The 23,767-nt window shown below is 47.2% G+C and overlaps 1 protein-coding gene across 1 annotated transcript in view; it reads right to left on the reverse strand.

Annotated features, from left to right (window-relative positions):
- Positions 1-19,580, reverse strand: part of PDPR (pyruvate dehydrogenase phosphatase regulatory subunit) — a 41,184-nt gene extending 21,604 nt beyond the window's left edge. Inside the window, exons 1-7 of the mRNA XM_040329332.1 lie at positions 19,455-19,580; positions 15,287-15,538; positions 8,019-8,152; positions 3,481-3,562; positions 3,232-3,395; positions 2,848-2,969; positions 70-187 (exon numbers count right to left, since the gene is read on the reverse strand). Coding sequence (XP_040185266.1) covers positions 70-187; positions 2,848-2,969; positions 3,232-3,395; positions 3,481-3,562; positions 8,019-8,152; positions 15,287-15,501 — 835 coding nt within the window. The 5' untranslated portion in view covers positions 15,502-15,538; positions 19,455-19,580. The remainder of the gene's footprint in view (positions 1-69; positions 188-2,847; positions 2,970-3,231; positions 3,396-3,480; positions 3,563-8,018; positions 8,153-15,286; positions 15,539-19,454) is intronic.
- Between the last annotated feature and the right edge of the window lie 4,187 nt (positions 19,581-23,767).

The raw sequence follows: 23,767 nt of genomic DNA on the forward strand, positions 1-23,767 counted from the left end.
GTGGCTTTGATGGCTGCTCAGTCACCTGAACTGACTTGTGTAAGAAGCTGCGATGTGGAGAATACGTACTGGGTGTGCCCTCCATCAGGGGCTTGGTCAGGGGGCGGGTCAGGAGGTAGAAGTGTTCGCAGGCATGCAGCGGGATGCTGACAGGCTCCTCATTGGACAGGCCGAGCTCATAGGCCCACTGCAATGGAAGAACACATGGATCAGGTTATACACTGCAAGCTCATCATCACCAACATTTCATTGCATTTTATTCCCATCAGATTACTCCACTTGTCTATGTTCCCCTATGGCAGGGCTTGACAAATCCCGGTCGCCTAGTTTTTTTTTTTTGTGAGCTGACGCCATCTGTTGGTGAGCCGTTGGCATTACAAGTTATTACCACCAGATGTGTGAGCTGGCGCTATCTGGTGGTGGCCGTTGGTATTACAAGTTAAGCATTACAAGTTAAACAGCAATTCTAATGTCATTTTTCACTATTTTCACTGCCATCTTCTTCCCTCTAATTAGAACCCCCAAACATTATATATATTTTTTTATCCTAACACCCTAGAGAATAAAATGGTGATCGTTGCAATACTTTCTGTTACGCCGTATTTGCGCAGCGGTCTTACAAGCGCACTTTTTTGGGAAAAAATTACACTTTTTTTAATTAAAAAATAAGACAACAGTAAAGTTATCCCCATTTTTTTTAATATTATGAAAGATAATGTTACGCCGAGTAAATTCATACCCAACATGTCACGCTTCAAAATTGCGTCCGCTCGTGGAATGCCGACAAACTTTTACCCTTTAAAATCTTCATAGGCGAAATCTTCAGGTTGCATGTTTTGAGTCACAGAGGAGGTCTAGGGCTAAAATTATTGCTCTCGCTCTACCAATCGCGGGGATACCAGTTTACATATGCGGGCGCTGCTCACGTATGTGTTCGCTTCTGCGCGCAAGCTCGTCGGGACGGGGTGCGTTTTCTGGCTCCTAACTTTTTTAGCTGGCTCCTAGATTCCAAGCAAATTTGTCAAACCCTGCCCTATGGTCAGAACACAATGGTCTCGGACGGATAACCCCTTTGGCCACTTGACCTCTGGAAGATTTACCCCCCTTCATTACCAGGCTTTTTTTTTGCAATACGGCACCTGACAATTGCGCGGTCATGCAACGATGTACATAAATTAGGCCAATATGTATTGTGCTACAAAAGAGCCTTCTTTTGGTGGTGTTTGAACAAAAAAAAAAAAATCAAATTTACTCAAATGTAGGCCAATATGTATTCTGCTACATATAATTGGTAAAAAAAAATCCCAATAAGCGTTTATGGATTGGTTTGCACAAAAGTCTGCAAACAATGTATATATGTTAAAAAATGAGGTACGGCGCAAAAACAATATAATTGATAAACCTGATAATGACACCAAAGTGAAAAAGATGAATAAATAACAAACGAAACCTCAGTGTGAGGTTATGATACATGTGCATATGCAAAATAAGTGAATAAGTGCAAACATTTTTATATATATATATATATATATATATATATATATATATATATATATATATATATATATATATATACATATACATACATATATATATATATATACATATATATACACACACACTGGAATTATATATATATATTTTTAAAAACTAGTGATGACGGCAATCAGCGACTTATAGCGGGACTGCGATATTTCGGCAGAAAATTAATTGGACACTAACTGACACTTTGTGGGAACAGTGATCAGTACTAAAAATATGCACTGCCACTGTACTAAGGACACTGGCTGGGATGGGGTTTAACGTCTAGGAGCAAATCACGTACCTGTTTTGTGCACGGGGTCTGGGGTGTGTGCCTCCGATGATCCGCTCCTGCTGTAATTGGACACAGCAAGAGCCAATCAGCGGGTCCGTCGGACCCAAAACCCGCTCCCACCCCGTGATCGTTCCCAGGGCTGCCAGAACGGCAGCGTGCCTCTGTAAACAAAGCAGATTGCCATTCTGTCAGTGGGGAAAATTGAGATTTTGTGTACCTGCTAAGCAGGATCACGGATCTCAGACTTCCCCCAGTGAAACCATCCCCCACAGTTAGGAAGCACTCCCAGGGAACACATTTAAAACTTTAAATCGACCGTGATGTTAACCCCTTCCCTGCCAGTGTCATTAATACAGTGACAGTGCATTGTTTTGTTTTTTTAGCACTGATCACTGTATTGGTGTCACTGGTCCCCAAAAAGTGTCATTGTGTATCAGATTTGTCCTCTGCTATTGCAAAAAAAAAAATGGCCTGGTCAGGAAGTGGGGTAATCCAAGGCTGAAGTGGTTAACTAGGGAAAGTAATGGATTATATTCCCTGCTTGGCAAGGAAACAAAATCCATCACATCTCTGCTGACATGCAGAGCGCCGTCCAGGGTCTCCCCTGTCCGATCAGCAAGTTCTAGCAGATACCCATTGGCCGGCACCTGCTACTCGGCTTCTGCTGTGACTAATCACAGCAGAAGCGGTGCGCCCCCTACCCAGAAGTGCAGAATTACACACACATTCTCTCTCTATCTATCTATCTATCTATCTATCTATCTATCTATATATATATATATATATATATATATATATATATATATATATATATATATATATATATATATATATATATATATATATATATATATATATATATATATATACACACACACACACACACACACACACACACACACACATACATACACACATATGATTCTGCACACAACGGCCACCTTGTAGCAGTAAATCTGCTATAGGCCGGTCGGCAGCTGGTTAAGTGTCCGCAATTTTAGAACCCAGAAAGTTGCAGACTTCCCAATTACCTGTCCTGCGCAGTTCACAAAGTACTCGCACTCCACCTGGCCTCGGTCTGTGTCCACTCCGCTGACATGGCCTTTCTCCACCAGAACGTGGTTGACCGTAGTAAGTTCATGGACCTGAGCACCTGGCAGACAGATGGGAGGACAGAGGGGTCAGTGCACTCTGCATATAACGTCAATCTATATATCTGAAAGAAGAACTGTCTGTGATGCCCCATGCTCTTAGAGGGCACTTATCTCCCTGTGGTTGGTACAATCACAATCTGTCCTATAGAAGACTGTAATGCACTCCCTTTATCGTCCAGCAAGGCCCCCCTTCTTTCTGACATGGACCTCATTAGCTGGAAATTAGCAAGCTGCATTTTATATTGCCTTGTACTCTCTCACCTTTACTTCGGGCAGCAGTCACCATGGCAAGCGTCACATCCGAAGTGGACACCACAGCATCCTCCGGCACGTACATGGCGCCGACCAGATCATGAATATTAATGAGGGGGTGGAGTTCCCCTACTCTCTTTGGTGTAATGATCTCACATGGTATTCCCTTCATCCTAAAATAAAAAAAGGAGACAGGATATCGCTTTACATTCATTGTCAGCTCTAAGACATTAAGATGTGTGCCAGAGCCATCCTAACCTCAGCCGTGACACTATCCGCCGCAGAGAGATGAGTCGGTCCTGCGTCTGAGCCAGGAGAATGGTGCCCGTCCTGGTATACCCTGCAGAAAGAGAGGGAGTCAGAAAACGCTTCTACAACATGGAGGAACGTTTCCAAGTATTTAACTCACAGACCAAACTAAAGAAAGGGATGGTCAGCACTCAGGATGACATCAAAAATTGTATTTCTTTATTAAATATTTGTACAAAGCTGTAAAATAGCCTACGCATTTCAGACATTAGTCCTTAACCACATCAATACTGGGCACTTTCGCCCCCTTCCTTCCCAGACCAATTTTCAGCTTTCAGCGCTCTCACACTTTCAATGACAATTATTGCGCGGTCATGCAACACTGTACCCAAATTAAATTTTTATCATTTTGTTCGCACAAATAGAGCTTTCTTTTGGTGGTATTTATTTACGACTCCGTTTTTTTTTTTTTTGCGATACAAGGGGAAAAAAAAGAGCGGAAATTTGGAAAAAAAATATATTTTCATTATTCTATTTTAAAAGAAATCCAATAAAATCAAATTTTGTCATAAATTTAAGCCAAATGTATTCTGCTACATGTTTTTGGTAAAAAAAATCCTGTTAAGTGTATAATAATTGGTTTGTGTGATCACAGACAGATATACGCAAATGATCATGTACAATGGTGCGCAGGTGATCACGGACATATGTGTGCAAATGATCATTGGGTCATGTGATTTTACTGTTACATATGTGGGGGACAGGTGTTGTTACTATGTGGGGACATGTGTGTGTGTGGGGACATGTGTTTTGGAGGACATGTGTGTTTACTGTGTGCGTTTTATATTGTAGGGACACTGGGCTGGTGATCAGTGAATAAAAAACAGCTCATACTCACTGATCACCAGCGATCCACTCATCTCCTCACCGACAACTTCTGTGTGAGGAGAGGAGAGCCGAATTGCCTAGCAACCGGCTCTGTGTTTACATCACATGACGGCTGTGATTGGACACGGCCGTCATGTGATCAGGAGGGCCAATCACAGTGCCCTCCTGCTGATCTGAGATGCACTGTGTCCGGGTGAGGTGCATCTGGAGGACGTTCCTGAACGTCCACTCAGAAGGAGAGAGCGCCCATCCGGCCGTATATATGCAGTGGCCAGGTGGGAAGTAGTTAATCATAGCTAAGGACTAACGTCCAAAACGCGTAGGTGGTTTTACAGCTTTTTACATGAATTTGATAAAGGAATACCATTTTGGATGCCATCCTGAGTGCCCCTTTCCTTATTCTGGTACATTGGAGGTGTCAGCAGCCTCAAGGTCTGAGCACTGGGCGGAGCTTTTTTGTAGAAAGGTTGCAGCGCCTATACACCTGCTTTCCTTGTAGGTTATGGCCAAACACCTCTACGAGAGGACTGGGATAGAAGCTGCCCATCTGCAGGCTGAAAACACATCTCAGCCATCAAAGCTGAACCTGAAAGTGGCATCACAGCAGCCTAAGAGTCACAAACTGGCAGCTTCCATCTAAGGCAGTGGTGCTCAACCCCTGTCCTCAGGACCCACTAACAGGCCAGGTTTGCAAGATAACTAAAATACATCACAGGCGATATAATTTTCTGCTCAGTGATTGGAGTATTCTAGTCTGCATCTCCCCAAGGTAATACTTAAAATCTGGCCTGTTAGTGGGTGCTGAAGACAGGAGTTGAGAAACACTGATCTAAGGTTTCTCACACAGAAATTTTGCTTCTTAAAGTGAATGTAAACCCCCCCCAAAAAAAAATCTTTTTTTTGATGTCACAATGTAGAGTATACGATTTCCTATCATCTGTGCCCAGTCTTGCCACACAGAGTTAATCCAGCTCTGAGCAATCCTCTTTTATTGTTCAGTGAAAATTAACAGACTTCCAGATAAAAACCTGTCTAAATAAAAAGTCCTTTCCGTCCCCTTGCTTCGAGTGACAGGGTTTTTACATATCCCGTGCACTAGCTTGGACACATGCACATTCCTGGATGTTTATCATAATATGGGGGGTGATCCACAGTTCATTGTGAGAGGTAATGTATGTCACTCGAAGCAAGGGGACGGAAAGGACTTTTTATTTAGACAGGTTTGTATCTGGAAGTCTGTTAATTTTCACTGAGCAATAAAAGAGGATTGCTCAGAGCTGGATTAACACTGTGTGGCAAGACTGGGCACAGATGATAGGAAATCATATTCTCTACATTGTGACATCCACTTTAAGTGTCTGTACAAAGACCAGTCTGTGCTGCATTCCATGTGTTAATGTGTTGAGTCTTGATGATAAAGAGTTAAATATTAAATTGTGAAACTCCCTCCCAAAAAAAGTTGCTCAGCAGTTTCAGTTCCCGGTGCACAAGGAGCAGCTTTGTCTCATGGCACATACATGGCAGAGATTGGCAGGAAGTAGATCACGCAACAGTGCAAATCCGGAGATGTTCATTGTCCTCCATCACCAGCCCAACTCTGCCCAACAGAGTACCCAGCAATTCTCCGTACACCCGAAGTTCCTCCTACCCTGTATGTCCAAATCCTCAACCCAGGAGTTAGATACAAAGTAACATTGTTTGTAAACATTGTTCAGACAGGAGATCGAGAGATACAAAGTAACATTGTTTAAATAGACCTCGTGTTTTGGGTTGTGCAAGTGGCCACGTTCTGGGTAAGACAACCCGTTTTGAGGGGGTCACCACATAAAACGTATTTCCATTTTTTATTTCTATGAATATCTTGTTGATTGTATGTGATATATATTAATGCGTTTTTTCTTTTTGACTTGAAATTGATAACTGCTCTATATTATCATGTGTAGGTGTACAATAAAGCTCCTGAAGAAGCGGTATCTTCGTCCGCGAAACATGTCGAGACATTAATACACAGATGGTATACTTGTTCAAGTGTCACAATATTTGTGATCGTATAAAGCTATTGTTCTGGTCTTAGTCTGTTTTAAAGATATGTATTTTAATTATTTCTGTAATAAAAAAAATAAAAAAAAATAAACTTTTTATACTAAAATTGTTATGTCACGTCTTTACGGTACCATTAAAGTCCACCTAGCCTCCCAAAAAAAAACTAATTTCCAACATTGTTTAAAAAGCACTGATCAGACAAAAGATAGAGAGATACAAAGTAACATTGTTTATAAACACTGATCAGACAAAAGATAGAGAGATACAAAGTAACATTGTTTATAAACACTGATCAGACAGGAGATAGCAAGATTGATCAATGTTTTTTAAACATTTCCTTTCTGACAAGAGATAAAGTAACACTGAGGTAGATTCAAAGAGCAATTGCGCCTGCGTAACCATAGTTACGCAGCGCAATTGCTAACTTGCCCGGGCGTATCGAATGCTCCCGATTCAGGAACCTCGATACGCCGACTGCAGCCTAAGATATGAATGGCATAAGGCTTCTTATGACATCGTATCGTAGGCTGCATTCTTACGATGTCCGCTAGGTGGCGTTCCCGTAGTGGTCAGCGTATAGTATGCAAATTGCAAACTAACGCCGATTCACAACGTTACGCGAGCCCTGCGTACGCAGTTTACGTCGTTTCCATCCGTCGGGTTTCGCGTAAGGCTGCTCCTGCTAATAGCAAGGGCAGCCAATGCTACGTATACCCGTCATTCCCGCGTCGCGAAGTTTAAATTTTACGTCGTTTGCGTAAGTGAATCGTGAATGGCGCTGGACGCCATTTACGTTCACTTTGAAGCAAATGACGTCCTTGCCGCAATGCACATCAGGAAAGTTTCCCGACGGAGCATGTGCCATACGCTCGGCGCGGAAACGCGCCTAATTTAAATGATTCCCGCCCCCTACAGGATCTTTTACATTAGGCGCCCTTACGCCGGGGATTTTTTAGGAGCGCCCACGCAAATTACGTGGCTACTGCTTCGTGAATGAAGCGTAGCGCAGTTAATTTGCGGGGGCGCAGGGCAAAAACGGGACGCTGCGCCTCCGTAAGGAGTGCGCAGCGGTACCTGAATCTACCCCACTGTTTATAAACATTGTTCAGACGTCTCTGAGTGTCAAGCCCTGTACACACAATCGGATATCTGATGGAATCTAATCCGATGGATTTTTTCCGTCGGATATCCGATGAAGCTGACTTTCATCAGTCTTGCCTACACACCATCAGTCAAAAATCCGACCGTGCCAAAAACGCGGTGACGTAAAACACAACGACGAGCCGAAAAAAAATGAAGTTCAATGCTTCCGACCATGCGTCGACTTGATTCTGAGCATGCGTGGATTTTTGTCCGATGGAGTTCCACACAGACGATCGGATTTTTCTATCGTTTTTTTATCCATAGGAAAAATTTTAAACATGGTTTTATTTATTTTTTACCGATGGAAAAAAAAACAAAAAACGATGGGGCCCACACATGATCGGTTTGTCCGATAAAAACAGTCTGTTTTCATCGGACAAACCGATCGTGTGTACAGAGCTTCTGGGACAGGACACAATGTATCACCCATACGTTCTACACATTTCTTGATGTCTATTGTAATCCCGCCTCACCTGTCGGCACTCCAGTCTCCGCCTCCAGCTGCTGGTAAAGCTTGTTGGAATATTCGGCCATTTCAGTCTCTATAGAGATGTGTTTGACGGTACTCACTGCCCCGGCACAGAACCGCGTGGAACCGGCACCCAACCTGCAAGAATCAGAGACCTGGATCAGAGCAGGAGAAGATTTTCATGTGAATAGCAATCTGTTGTTTTGCTACAGAATTGTGGGAGGGGTCAGGGACGGGGGAGGAGTCGGGGGAGATGGATAGGAAAACGGGAAAAGTTTTGTAAATAAGGACAATGTTGGGATATAGAAGACTGAGGTGTCCCAGGGACAGTCTGCTGTTATGCTGGATAATTATGGGAGGAGTCAGGGGCAGGGGGAGGAGTCGGGTAAGATGGATAGTTTTGTAAATAAGGACAATGTTGGGATATAGAGGACTGAGGTGTCCCAGGGACAGTCTGCTGTTATGCTGGATAATTATGGGAGGAGTCAGGGGCAGGGGGAGGAGTCGGGGGAGATGGATAGTTTTGTAAATAAGGACAATGTTGGGATATAGAAGACTGAGGTGTCCCAGGGACAGTCTGCTGTTATGCTGGATAATTATGGGAGGAGTCAGGGACGGGGGAGGAGTCGGGGAAGATGGATAGTTTTGTAAATAAGGACAATGTTGGGATATAGAGGACTGAGGTGTCCCAGGGACAGTCTGCTGTTATGCTGGATAATTATGGGAGGAGTCAGGGGCAGGGGGAGGAGTCGGGTAAGATGGATGGTTTTGTAAATAAGGACAATGTTGGGATATAGAGGACTGAGGTGTCCCAGGGACAGTCTGCTGTTATGCTGGATAATTATGGGAGGAGTCAGGGGCAGGGGGAGGAGTCGGGGGAGATGGATAGTTTTGTAAATAAGGACAATGTTGGGATATAGAAGACTGAGGTGTCCCAGGGACAGTCTGCTGTTATGCTGGATAATTATGGGAGGAGTCAGGGACGGGGGAGGATTCGGGGAAGATGGATAGTTTTGTAAATAAGGACAATGTTGGGATATAGAGGACTGAGGTGTCCCAGGGACAGTCTGCTGTTATGCTGGATAATTATGGGAGGAGTCAGGGGCAGGGGGAGGAGTCGGGTAAGATGGATAGTTTTGTAAATAAGGACAATGTTGGGATATAGAGGACTGAGGTGTCCCAGGGACAGTCTGCTGTTATGCTGGATAATTATGGGAGGAGTCAGGGGCAGGGGGAGGAGTCGGGGGAGATGGATAGTTTTGTAAATAAGGACAATGTTGGGATATAGAAGACTGAGGTGTCCCAGGGACAGTCTGCTGTTATGCTGGATAATTATGGGAGGAGTCAGGGACGGGGGAGGAGTCGGGGAAGATGGATAGTTTTGTAAATAAGGACAATGTTGGGATATAGAGGACTGAGGTGTCCCAGGGACAGTCTGCTGTTATGCTGGATAATTATGGGAGGAGTCAGGGGCAGGGGGAGGAGTCGGGTAAGATGGATGGTTTTGTAAATAAGGACAATGTTGGGATATAGAGGACTGAGGTGTCCCAGGGACAGTCTGCTGTTATGCTGGATAATTATGGGAGGAGTCAGGGGCAGGGGGAGGAGTCGGGGGAGATGGATAGTTTTGTAAATAAGGACAATGTTGGGATATAGAAGACTGAGGTGTCCCAGGGACAGTCTGCTGTTATGCTGGATAATTATGGGAGGAGTCAGGGACGGGGGAGGATTCGGGGAAGATGGATAGTTTTGTAAATAAGGACAATGTTGGGATATAGAGGACTGAGGTGTCCCAGGGACAGTCTGCTGTTATGCTGGATAATTATGGGAGGAGTCAGGGGCAGGGGGAGGAGTCGGGTAAGATGGATGGTTTTGTAAATAAGGACAATGTTGGGATATAGAGGACTGAGGTGTCCCAGGGACAGTCTGCTGTTATGCTGGATAATTATGGGAGGAGTCAGGGGCAGGGGGAGGAGTCGGGGGAGATGGATAGTTTTGTAAATAAGGACAATGTTGGGATATAGAAGACTGAGGTGTCCCAGGGACAGTCTGCTGTTATGCTGGATAATTATGGGAGGAGTCAGGGACGGGGGAGGAGTCGGGGAAGATGGATAGTTTTGTAAATAAGGACAATGTTGGGATATAGAGGACTGAGGTGTCCCAGGGACAGTCTGCTGTTATGCTGGATAATTATGGGAGGAGTCAGGGGGAGGAGTCGGGTAAGATGGATGGTTTTGTAAATAAGGACAATGTTGGGATATAGAGGACTGAGGTGTCCCAGGGACAGTCTGCTGTTATGCTGGATAATTATGGGAGGAGTCAGGGGCAGGGGGAGGAGTCGGGTAAGATGGATGGTTTTGTAAATAAGGACAATGTTGGGATATAGAGGACTGAGGTGTCCCAGGGACAGTCTGCTGTTATGCTGGATAATTATGGGAGGAGTCAGGGGGAGGAGTCGGGTAAGATGGATGGTTTTGTAAATAAGGACAATGTTGGGATATAGAAGACTGAGGTGTCCCAGGGACAGTCTGCTGTTATGCTGGATAATTATGGGAGGAGTCAGGGGCAGGGGGAGGAGTCGGGGGAGATGGATAGTTTTGTAAATAAGGACAATGTTGGGATATAGAGGACTGAGGTGTCCCAGGGACAGTCTGCTGTTATGCTGGATAATTATGGGAGGAGTCAGGGGCAGGGGGAGGAGTCGGGTAAGATGGATAGTTTTGCAAATAAGGACAATGTTGGGATATAGAGGACTGAGGTGTCCCAGGGACAGTCTGCTGTTATGCTGGATAATTATGGGAGGAGTCAGGGGCAGGGGGAGGAGTCGGGGGAGATGGATAGTTTTGTAAATAAGGACAATGTTGGGATATAGAGGACTGAGGTGTCCCAGGGACAGTCTGCTGTTATGCTGGATAATTATGGGAGGAGTCCGGGGGAGGGGGAGGAGTCGGGGAAGATGGATAGTTTTGTAAATAAGGACAATGTTGGGATATAGAGGACTGAGGTGTCCCAGGGACAGTCTGCTGTTATGCTGGATAATTATGGGAGGAGTCCGGGGGAGGGGGAGGAGTCGGGGAAGATGGATAGTTTTGTAAATAAGGACAATGTTGGGATATAGAGGACTGAGGTGTCCCAGGGACAGTCTGCTGTTATGCTGGATAATTATGGGAGGAGTCAGGGGCAGGGGGAGGAGTCGGGGGAGATGGATAGTTTTGTAAATAAGGACAATGTTGGGATATAGAGGACTGAGGTGTCCCAGGGACAGTCTGCTGTTATGCTGGATAATTATGGGAGGAGTCAGGGGCAGGGGGAGGAGTCGGGTGAGATGGATAGTTTTGTAAATAAGGACAATGTTGGGATATAGAGGACTGAGGTGTCCCAGGGACAGTCTGCTGTTATGCTGGATAATTATGGGAGGAGTCAGGGGCAGGGGGAGGAGTCGGGTAAGATGGATAGTTTTGTAAATAAGGACAATGTTGGGATATAGAGGACTGAGGTGTCCCAGGGACAGTCTGCTGTTATGCTGGATAATTATGGGAGGAGTCAGGGGCAGGGGGAGGAGTCGGGTAAGATGGATAGTTTTGTAAATAAGGACAATGTTGGGATATAGAGGACTGAGGTGTCCCAGGGACAGTCTGCTGTTATGCTGGATAATTATGGGAGGAGTCAGGGGCAGGGGGAGGAGTCGGGTAAGATGGATAGTTTTGTAAATAAGGACAATGTTGGGATATAGAGGACTGAGGTGTCCCAGGGACAGTCTGCTGTTATGCTGGATAATTATGGGAGGAGTCAGGGGCAGGGGGAGGAGTCGGGTAAGATGGATAGTTTTGTAAATAAGGACAATGTTGGGATATAGAGGACTGAGGTGTCCCAGGGACAGTCTGCTGTTATGCTGGATAATTATGGGAGGAGTCAGGGACGGGGGAGGAGTCGGGGAAGATGGATAGTTTTGTAAATAAGGACAATGTTGGGATATAGAGGACTGAGGTGTCCCAGGGACAGTCTGATGTTATGCTGGATAATTATGGGAGGAGTCAGGGGCAGGGGGAGGAGTCGGGTGAGATGGATAGTTTTGTAAATAAGGACAATGTTGGGATATAGAGGACTGAGGTGTCCCAGGGACAGTCTGATGTTATGCTGGATAATTATGGGAGGAGTCAGGGGCAGGGGGAGGAGTCGGGGGAGATGGATAGTTTTGTAAATAAGGACAATGTTGGGATATAGAGGACTGAGGTGTCCCAGGGACAGTCTGCTGTTATGCTGGATAATTATGGGAGGAGTCAGGGGCAGGGGGAGGAGTCGGGTAAGATGGATAGTTTTGTAAATAAGGACAATGTTGGGATATAGAGGACTGAGGTGTCCCAGGGACAGTCTGCTGTTATGCTGGATAATTATGGGAGGAGTCAGGGGGAGGAGTCGGGTAAGATGGATGGTTTTGTAAATAAGGACAATGTTGGGATATAGAGGACTGAGGTGTCCCAGGGACAGTCTGCTGTTATGCTGGATAATTATGGGAGGAGTCAGGGGCAGGGGGAGGAGTCGGGGGAGATGGATAGTTTTGTAAATAAGGACAATGTTGGGATATAGAAGACTGAGGTGTCCCAGGGACAGTCTGCTGTTATGCTGGATAATTATGGGAGGAGTCAGGGACGGGGGAGGAGTCGGGGAAGATGGATAGTTTTGTAAATAAGGACAATGTTGGGATATAGAGGACTGAGGTGTCCCAGGGACAGTCTGCTGTTATGCTGGATAATTATGGGAGGAGTCAGGGGGAGGAGTCGGGTAAGATGGATGGTTTTGTAAATAAGGACAATGTTGGGATATAGAGGACTGAGGTGTCCCAGGGACAGTCTGCTGTTATGCTGGATAATTATGGGAGGAGTCAGGGGCAGGGGGAGGAGTCGGGTAAGATGGATGGTTTTGTAAATAAGGACAATGTTGGGATATAGAGGACTGAGGTGTCCCAGGGACAGTCTGCTGTTATGCTGGATAATTATGGGAGGAGTCAGGGGGAGGAGTCGGGTAAGATGGATGGTTTTGTAAATAAGGACAATGTTGGGATATAGAAGACTGAGGTGTCCCAGGGACAGTCTGCTGTTATGCTGGATAATTATGGGAGGAGTCAGGGGCAGGGGGAGGAGTCGGGGGAGATGGATAGTTTTGTAAATAAGGACAATGTTGGGATATAGAGGACTGAGGTGTCCCAGGGACAGTCTGCTGTTATGCTGGATAATTATGGGAGGAGTCAGGGGCAGGGGGAGGAGTCGGGTAAGATGGATAGTTTTGCAAATAAGGACAATGTTGGGATATAGAGGACTGAGGTGTCCCAGGGACAGTCTGCTGTTATGCTGGATAATTATGGGAGGAGTCAGGGGCAGGGGGAGGAGTCGGGGGAGATGGATAGTTTTGTAAATAAGGACAATGTTGGGATATAGAGGACTGAGGTGTCCCAGGGACAGTCTGCTGTTATGCTGGATAATTATGGGAGGAGTCCGGGGGAGGGGGAGGAGTCGGGGAAGATGGATAGTTTTGTAAATAAGGACAATGTTGGGATATAGAGGACTGAGGTGTCCCAGGGACAGTCTGCTGTTATGCTGGATAATTATGGGAGGAGTCAGGGGCAGGGGGAGGAGTCGGGGGAGATGGATAGTTTTGTAAATAAGGACAATGTTGGGATATAGAGGACTGAGGTGTCCCAGGGACAGTCTGCTGTTATGCTGGATAATTATGGGAGGAGTCAGGGGCAGGGGGAGGAGTCGGGTGAGATGGATAGTTTTGTAAATAAGGACAATGTTGGGATATAGAGGACTGAGGTGTCCCAGGGACAGTCTGCTGTTATGCTGGATAATTATGGGAGGAGTCAGGGGCAGGGGGAGGAGTCGGGTAAGATGGATAGTTTTGTAAATAAGGACAATGTTGGGATATAGAGGACTGAGGTGTCCCAGGGACAGTCTGCTGTTATGCTGGATAATTATGGGAGGAGTCAGGGGCAGGGGGAGGAGTCGGGTAAGATGGATAGTTTTGTAAATAAGGACAATGTTGGGATATAGAGGACTGAGGTGTCCCAGGGACAGTCTGCTGTTATGCTGGATAATTATGGGAGGAGTCAGGGGCAGGGGGAGGAGTCGGGTAAGATGGATAGTTTTGTAAATAAGGACAATGTTGGGATATAGAGGACTGAGGTGTCCCAGGGACAGTCTGCTGTTATGCTGGATAATTATGGGAGGAGTCAGGGGCAGGGGGAGGAGTCGGGTAAGATGGATAGTTTTGTAAATAAGGACAATGTTGGGATATAGAGGACTGAGGTGTCCCAGGGACAGTCTGCTGTTATGCTGGATAATTATGGGAGGAGTCAGGGACGGGGGAGGAGTCGGGGAAGATGGATAGTTTTGTAAATAAGGACAATGTTGGGATATAGAGGACTGAGGTGTCCCAGGGACAGTCTGATGTTATGCTGGATAATTATGGGAGGAGTCAGGGGCAGGGGGAGGAGTCGGGTGAGATGGATAGTTTTGTAAATAAGGACAATGTTGGGATATAGAGGACTGAGGTGTCCCAGGGACAGTCTGATGTTATGCTGGATAATTATGGGAGGAGTCAGGGGCAGGGGGAGGAGTCGGGGGAGATGGATAGTTTTGTAAATAAGGACAATGTTGGGATATAGAGGACTGAGGTGTCCCAGGGACAGTCTGCTGTTATGCTGGATAATTATGGGAGGAGTCAGGGGCAGGGGGAGGAGTCGGGTAAGATGGATAGTTTTGTAAATAAGGACAATGTTGGGATATAGAGGACTGAGGTGTCCCAGGGACAGTCTGCTGTTATGCTGGATAATTATGGGAGGAGTCAGGGGCAGGGGGAGGAGTCGGGTAAGATGGATAGTTTTGTAAATAAGGACAATGTTGGGATATAGAGGACTGAGGTGTCCCAGGGACAGTCTGCTGTTATGCTGGATAATTATGGGAGGAGTCAGGGACGGGGGAGGAGTCGGGTAAGATGGATAGTTTTGCAAATAAGGACAATGTTGGGATATAGAGGACTGAGGTGTCCCAGGGACAGTCTGATGTTATGCTGGATAATTATGGGAGGAGTCAGGGGCAGGGGGAGGAGTCGGGTAAGATGGATAGTTTTGTAAATAAGGACAATGTTGGGATATAGAGGACTGAGGTGTCCCAGGGACAGTCTGCTGTCTTGTGACGTTCTCAGGATTGGGTTGTACTGCGGCCAATAGGAGAAAAGAAAGAAACGATGCCAGCAGAGGGCGCCCTCACTTACCTGCCCTGTTCTAGTAACAGGATGTCATGCCAGCCCAGCTTAGTCAGGTGGTAGGCCACAGATGCCCCCATGATGCCGCCTCCACAGATGACCACTTGGGCCCGAGGGGGGAGGGGCTGGACCTCCGTGGAGGCGGAGCGCTGTTGTGCACACACGCACCGCCAGCCCCGCCATCTGATGTGGCTGCGGAAGTCTGCCAGCAGGCGGGCGTGCATTGTGGGCGCTCAGAGGAGGAGGATTCCACCGCGGGATCTGCAGAAGGAGAAGGACAAGATGAGTGAACATGTAGAAAGACGTCACATCTGTTACTATATGTGTCCCACCAATGACACGCCAACCTTGGAGGTGACACCAGAGCCTGGGGAGTGTATCAACTACCACCGCCCCTCCCCCACCATGGCTGGAGATCTGAGGCCCCAAATCAAGTCAGAGACACAGCACAGGATAGAGTACTATATACAATGACAGGAGATACAACGTGTAACATGGAGGGGGAGGGGATTTTTTGACAGATCGGGGGAGGTGCAGCACGCTCTGATGGAATATTAACCTTCAATCCAGAGATAACCCCCGCAGTATGTTTTCAGCCACTAGATGTCCTTACTCCGATGGTCAGCATCATTCACCCAACTTCCTCCGAGCCAAGGTCACCCTGGACCCACCCCCAGACTGTGATTAGACAGTGAAAGGAGAAGCAGCACAGTGATTGGCTCTCTTCTGTCACTCTGCTCTCTCCTCCTATCAGCATGCATCTTGTCAGCACATGAACCGATTGGTTCCTTGTGCTGGATCGCCCTCTCCCAGTCTGAGCTCTGCTGTACAGGGACTATAAGAGGCTCATACCAGGTCACATTCAGGGACTTACACTGCTTGTGTATTCATGCAATAATGATTACAGAGCTTCGTTAATTTGGGTTTTATATCTACCTGAAGACCCAGAATATCAGACCTGGCCCCATTCTATAAGGCAGTACAGTGGGCGTGTCCCCTTCTATTATAGATCTGTGTTGGGGGTTCTATAGACACCTCACATTCCGTGTCACCCCAACACAGAGCAAAGAGGGGGAGCTGGGCCTCGGAGTCCAGGAATATCAGATTTATCCTGAATCATCCACACGGGAGAGATGACACAACAGTCTCACAACTAAAAATGAGACAGGTCATGTGACCCAATATAGGAGGAGCCCCCCGAGACACCCAATACGGGTCATGTGACCCAATATGGGAGGAGCTCCCGTGAGACCCAATACAGGTCATGTGACCCAATATGGGAGGAGCCCCCAATACAGGTCATGTGACCCAATATGGGAGGAGCCCCCAAGACACCCAATATAGGAGGAGCCCCCGGGACACCCAATACAGGTCATGTGACCCAATATGGGAGGAGCCCCCCGAGACACCCAATACGGGTCATGTGACCCAATATGGGAGGAGCCCCCCGAGACACCCAATACGGGTCATGTGACCCAATATGGGAGGAGCTCCCGTGAGACCCAATACAGGTCATGTGACCCAATATGGGAGGAGCCCCCCAATACAGGTCATGTGACCCAATATGGGAGGAGCCCCCAAGACACCCAATATAGGAGGAGCCCCCGGGACACCCAATACAGGTCATGTGACCCAATATGGGAGGAGCCCCCCGAGACACCCAATACGGGTCATGTGACCCAATATGGGAGGAGCCCCCCGAGACACCCAATACGGGTCATGTGACCCAATATGGGAGGAGCTCCCGTGAGACCCAATACAGGTCATGTGACCCAATATGGGAGGAGCCCCCCAATACAGGTCATGTGACCCAATATGGGAGGAGCCCCCGGGACACCCAATACAGGTCATGTGACCCAATATGGAAGGAGCCCCCGAGACACCCAATATGGGTGAAGCCCCCTGGACACCCAATACAGGTCATGTGACCCAATATGGGAGGAGCCCCCCGAGACACCCAATACGGGTCATGTGACCCAATATGGGAGGAGCTCCCGTGAGACCCAATACAGGTCATGTGACCCAATATGGGAGGAACCCCCCAATACAGGTCATGTGACCCAATATGGGAGGAGCCCCCAAGACACCCAATATAGGAGGAGCCCCCGGGACACCCAATACAGGTCATGTGACCCAATATGGGAGGAGCCCCCGAGACACCCAATATGGGTGAAGCCCCCTGGACACCCAATACAGGTCATGTGACCCAATATGGGAGGAGCCCCCCCCCTGGACACCCAATACAGGTCATGTGACCCAATATGGGAGGAGCCCCCGAGACACCCAATATGGGAGGAGCCCCCTGGACACCCAATACAGGTCATGTGACCCAATATGGGAGGAGCCCCCGAGACACCCAATATGGGAGGAGCCCCCTGGACACCCAATACAGGTCATGTGACCCAATATGGGAGGAGCTCCTGTGACACCCAATACAGGTCATATGACCCAATATGGGAGGAGCTCCCGTGACACCCAATACAGGTCATGTGACCCAATATGGGAGGAGCCCCCGAGACACCCAATATGGGAGGAGCCCCCTGGACACCCAATACAGGTCATGTGACCCAATATGGGAGGAGCCCCCGAGACACCCAATTTGGGAGGAGCCCCCGAGACACGTCATGTGACCCAATATTGGAGGAGCCCCCCGATACACCCAATACAGGTCATGTGACCCAATATGGGAGGAGCCCCCCTGGACACTCAATACAGGTCATGTGACCCAATATGGGAGGAGCCCCCGAGACACCCAATATGGGAGGAGCCCCCTGGACACCCAATACAGGTCATGTGACCCAATATGGGAGGAGCCCCCGAGACACCCAATATGGGAGGAGCCCCCTGGACACCCAATACAGGTCATGTGACCCAATATGGGAGGAGCTCCTGTGACACCCAATACAGGTCATATGACCCAATATGGGAGGAGCCCCCTGGACACCCAATACAGGTCATGTGACCCAATATGGGAGGAGCCCCCGAGACACCCAATGCAGGTCATGTGACCCAATATGGGAGGAGCCCCCGAGACACCCAATGCAGGTCATGTGACCCAATATGGGAGGAGCCCCCGAGACACCCAATATGGGAGGAGCCCCCAGGACACCCAATACAGGTCATGTGACCCAATATTGGAGGAGCCCCCCGATACACCCAACACAGGTCATGTTACCCAATATGGGAGGAGCCCCCCTGGACACTCAATACGGGTCATGTGACCCAATATGGGAGGAGCCCCCCTGGACACTCAATACGGGTCATGTTACCCAATATGGGAGGAGCTCCGGGACACCCAATATGGGTCATGGGACCCAATATGGGAGGAGCCCCACTGGACACCCAATACAGGTCATGTGACCCAATATGGGAGGAGTCCCCAGGACACCCAATACAGGTCATGTGACCCAATATGGGAGGAGTCCTGTAGACACTCAATACAGGTCATGTGACCCAATATAGGAGGAGTCTACGGGACACCCAATACAGGTCATGTGACAAGAAAGTCATCTCTACACCCTGTGTGATGTATATAGGTGGGAGGGTCTCTGTCATGCTTTTAATTCTTCCCAACACAAGTATAGGAGGAGCCGACACTCCCCTCACCCTATGTGACAGGTCCTCTATATAGAGGGGTCAGATCTCTGCGCCCCCCCCCCCCCCCCCCCCCCGATATATATATATATATATATATAACACACACACATATATATATAATGGTTGGTATATACACAGTACAGGGGGGTGATAGGTCCTCTATATGGATGGGTCAGATCTCTGCGCTCCCCCACTGATATATAATATGGGGGGGGGGGGTATATACACACAAATATACATATACACAGTACAGAGGGGGTGACAGGTCCTCTATATATATATATCAGTGGGGGAGCGCAGGGATCTGATCCCTCTATATAGAGAACCTGTCACCCCCTCTGTACTGTGTATATGTATATTTGTGTGTATATATATATATATATAATACCCCCCCCCCCCCCATTATATATCAGTGGGGGAGCGCAGAGATCTGACCCCTCTATATATACATACAGTACAGTACAGAGGGGGCGACAGGTCTTCTTTATGAAGGGAGAAGACCCCCAATACTGGAGAGGAGGGGCGGAGATCGGTCCGGGGAGCTCCATATCCCTCCCTCAGTGGGGTGCGGGTCACTCACCCTCGGTGCCGGGCGGACTCTCGATGTGACCTCTGACCTCTCTGCTCCGTCTCCTCACAGAACTCGGGACCCCGGATCGTGACGTCACCGCTACGGCCGTCCTCACGCAGGCCGCTCCCTGGCCGGCCAATCAGAAAGCGCGTACCAGACCCGCCCTCCCCGGCTGTGTTTAGTGGTCGCACGTGGTGCGCAAGCTACCTATCCAAGCAAGACGCCGCATCCAATCAGCGAAGAGGGCGGGGCCGTTGTGGATACAATATAACCTGTCTGTGTAAGGGGTGGAGCCAAAGAATGAACGGAATGTACAGAGAGCGGCTGCTGTGTGAATAGAGCGAAGCTGTTGTCACTTCAGCGCTATAGCGCCCTCTATGGGAATGTGAAGGCATATACACAGTACCACAATACAAATGTATATACAGAGCCACATTCACACTTGTGCGACTTGACAAATCACATGATCCCATGTTTCCCAATGATGACCATTTTTATCTGTGCAACCTGCACTACTGTGTTCCGACTTTCATGGGACTTGAAGGCCATAGACTTCAATGTAAACCAGTGGCGGCTCGTGGCAATTATTTTTCCGGTGACACATTATAGATTGATTTGCATTTTAATGAGTGAAATAATTATTTTATCCTCTATCAGTCAGCAAGATTTCTGACTCCCAGGTGTCTTCTATACAGGTAACAAGCTGAGATTAGGAGCACTCTCTCTTAAAGGGAGTGCTCCTAATCTTAGCTTGTTACCTGTAAAAAAAAAAAAAGACACCTGTCCACAGAGGCAATCAGATACCAATCTCTACACCACAGCCAAGACCAGGGGGTCTCCAAACTTTCTAAACAAAGGGCCGGTTTACTGTCCTGAAGATTTTAGGGGTGGCCAGACTGTGACCACAATTGGGGGGGGGGGGGGGAGAAAAGGTCCCTAAATCAGTGGGAAAAATAATGCCCCATAAATGCGCACCATTATTGGTGTCAGTGGGAGGATTTCCCCCCCCATCATTGGGCCCCATTGTTTGTGTCATAGTGCTCCAAGGGCCGTATAAACGCAAGAAAAGGGCCGCATCTGGCCCCCAGCCGCAGTTTGGAGACCACTGGTATATAGCATCAGATATACCAAGAAGCAAGTTATTAACAGACACTTTGTTTTCAGTTGTTTGTAGTTTCTGCATTCTCAGGCAATGCTGGGCAGATAAACAGATTGGCAGTTATGACATAGTCATGTGATGGTCACATGGGCTTAGTAAGAAAGGGGGGGGGGTGTATTCATGAGCCAATATGTGTTGCCTTCATTGTGAAGCCTGATAAATCTTCCCTGTGTACTCTGCCAAAGCCCAGTCACTGTCAGCCCTACCCCACACCCCGGGGCAGACTGACAACTCATAGGGCCCCCGGGCAATAGAAGATTATAGGGCCCCTGGGCTTACAGATGGCCACCATGCTAGGAGGCGGGGCAGCTAAAATCTCAGGATTTTCATATCAAAAGCATGTCGGTTTCAAACAAATCAGGGACAGGTGTTTTATTTAAAAAAACAAACAAAAAAAAAAACAAAAAAAAAAACAGATTTTTACATACTGTCCCTGGCAACCCTGATGGGGCCCTCGAGCATTCCCCGAGTGCCTCAATGGTCAGTCCACCCCTGCCCACACCCCACCCAGGATGAAGGTGACATCTTTAGATAGAAATTTCTATGTCTGGCTCCAAGCAGATGAATTCAGCTATGTCAAGTTAGAAAGGAGACCGATGAATCCCTTGGGGGCGATAATCCTCCCTTCACTACCAAGAAAGTCAAATCTTCATAACAAGCCAGAGAGCCATTCAACATCCAGACACTTTACATGCTAGAACTGATCTGTAGCTGTAAAGTGGCCCTGTCATCACATATTCCAATGCTCAGAGCATGTATTGTAAGTAATGGTTCGGTGTAACCCTTCCTGATATTACCTCGCTGAGAGACTACAGTACTCTCCGACATTTACTTCATCTGCTTATCTCTCCAGAAGGGCAATGCCAACTTTGTTCCGCCATCATCCAGGGTCACCATCTACTTCTCAGACACGGATGGCACAATAAACTGGCCTTTTGAAACAAAAGGCCAGTTTACTGCCCTTCAAACATTAGGGGGGCCAGACTGTGGCCAGAGGGACTAGGTAATTCCCTGGCATTAGTGGGCGTCAACAATGCCATAAACTTAGTGGTCAGAGTAAGAGGGGGGGGGGGGGGAGATATCAATGGTGTCATTGGGAGGAATCGTGCCCCACCATTAGTAGAATGTGTCCCCTGTCTTTGGCGTCAGTGGAAGGAATAGTGCCCCCCAAGGGCCAGATAGAGGCAAGCAAAGGGCCACAGTTTGGAGACCCCTGGTGCCTGTGTTCACAAATGTCCAACATATGAGCTCCTGGCTGCAGCCCCCCAACTTGACACAAAGCTACAATGTACAGTCTTGATCACTGGGGGAGGGAAGATTGAGGAAATGCTTCCTCCTGCCTGCAGCAGACTGACAACATCTCAGCCTAGGCAATGTCACCGACTGAAGCTTAGTGTCTGGGAAGGCAAAATAAAAAAAATACATAAGCCTTACTTCTCTGCAATTCATGTACATTTCCCCATGTTTGACCCTTTTAAAGCCAGTACAGAAACCTACCTGAGGATCTGCCAGAAATGCAGTCTGCTTCCATGTCCTTGTGTGAGCTGACAACACACTACATTGTGGTAGAAAAAGTGGTGACAGCCCTGCCCAGCATCAATAAGATTTTTACAAAAAGACCAAGTCATCTCTAATTTTATACTGATGAAGTCTGTAAGGATCTTGGTGCACTTCACCCCTTTTCTGCATATGGGGGGGTATGGCCACCTAGTGGGCACTTCCTGGATGTGCGTTTAGTTTAATTGCACCTAGAGTCTTGTTCCTGTAGGTGGCGACATTAAACCCATCCCTCATGAAGTACAGATGTGTCCTTCAATGAACAGAGAAACTTATTTTTTTTTTTCTAACAAAAAAGCATGGCTACAACCCCTGTCAGTTTTCTTTTCCATCTTTGGGGAGATTTCCAGTCACTTCCTGTCCCATAGCAAAAAACAGGAAGTGAGAGGAAATGCCCGATTCTCATCAGAACTAGTGTCCCATCTATTCCTGTTCTGGTGAAAAAACATTTTGGGATTTTCTTTTACTCTCAGTAAACATGACAAAGAGAATGAATCTCACCAACAGGGGCGCATACAGCAATACAAAACTCAGAGTTCAAATCCCTCTCCACTCTACCCAAAGTGGGCATAATTATATGAAGGTGCAAAGCTTTTGCCAGTGTCCAATCACCTGAATTGGGGGCATATAACCCATGATTTACAGTTCGAACCCGATTGGTTACTACGTACAGCTGCACCAGATTGTGTGGTCCAGTTTTAGCTAACCACTTCAATACCAGGCATTTTTTTTGCCCACCTTCCAAGCCAAGTCGCCAGGACACTATTTCTAGTCGCCATGGCACCCGGGATGTGTGTGTGTGTGTGTGTGTGTGTGTGTGTAGATAGATAGATATAGAGAGAAAGATCTGTATATTACATTTTTATTATTGTTCCACATGAATAGAGCTTTATTTTGGTAATATTTAATCACAGCTGTTTTTATTTTTTGCTAAATGAGACTGAATATTTTGAAAAAATTCAAATTTTTTTTTTGCTTCAGCAATAAAATTTTGCAAACAAATCTTTCTTCATAAAATTTAGGCCAAAATTTATTCGGCTACATTGCTTTGGTGAAAATAACCCAAATCAATCAGTTTATATAATTTAGTCCATAGGAAGTGTCCACATATATAGTAATACCTTGGTTTGCGAACAACGTGGTAAAAAAAAAAAAAACATTTTGCAAGACGAGCAACTTTATTTTTTATCAAATTGTACCTTGACCTGTGAGCGCCATCTTGCAAGACAAGCAGTAGAAGGATCACAATTTCAGTTTTAATGTTAAAAAAAAGTGGTATTAAGCTCACAACGTTAAAGCGGCATTCCACACAAAAAGTGAATCTCTGCTTTTCGGAACCCTCACCCCCTCCGGTGTCACATTTGGCACCTTTCAGGGGGAGGGGGGTGCAGATACCTTTATAATACAGGTATCTGCACCCACTTCTGGGAATAGACTCCCACGAGAGTCACGCCCCTTAATGTCACCCCCGCTGTCTTCTGGAAAACACACAGGTCCCAGAACACAGTAGGGACCAGTGAGGACGTGCCGCGTGGCTAGCGCGAATGCGCAGTAAGGAACTGGGCAGTGAAGCCGCAATGCTTTAATACCCAGATTCCCTCACAGA

Source organism: Rana temporaria, chromosome 11 (assembly GCF_905171775.1).
Source record: "Rana temporaria chromosome 11, aRanTem1.1, whole genome shotgun sequence".
NCBI classification, from domain to species: Eukaryota; Metazoa; Chordata; class Amphibia; order Anura; family Ranidae; genus Rana; species Rana temporaria.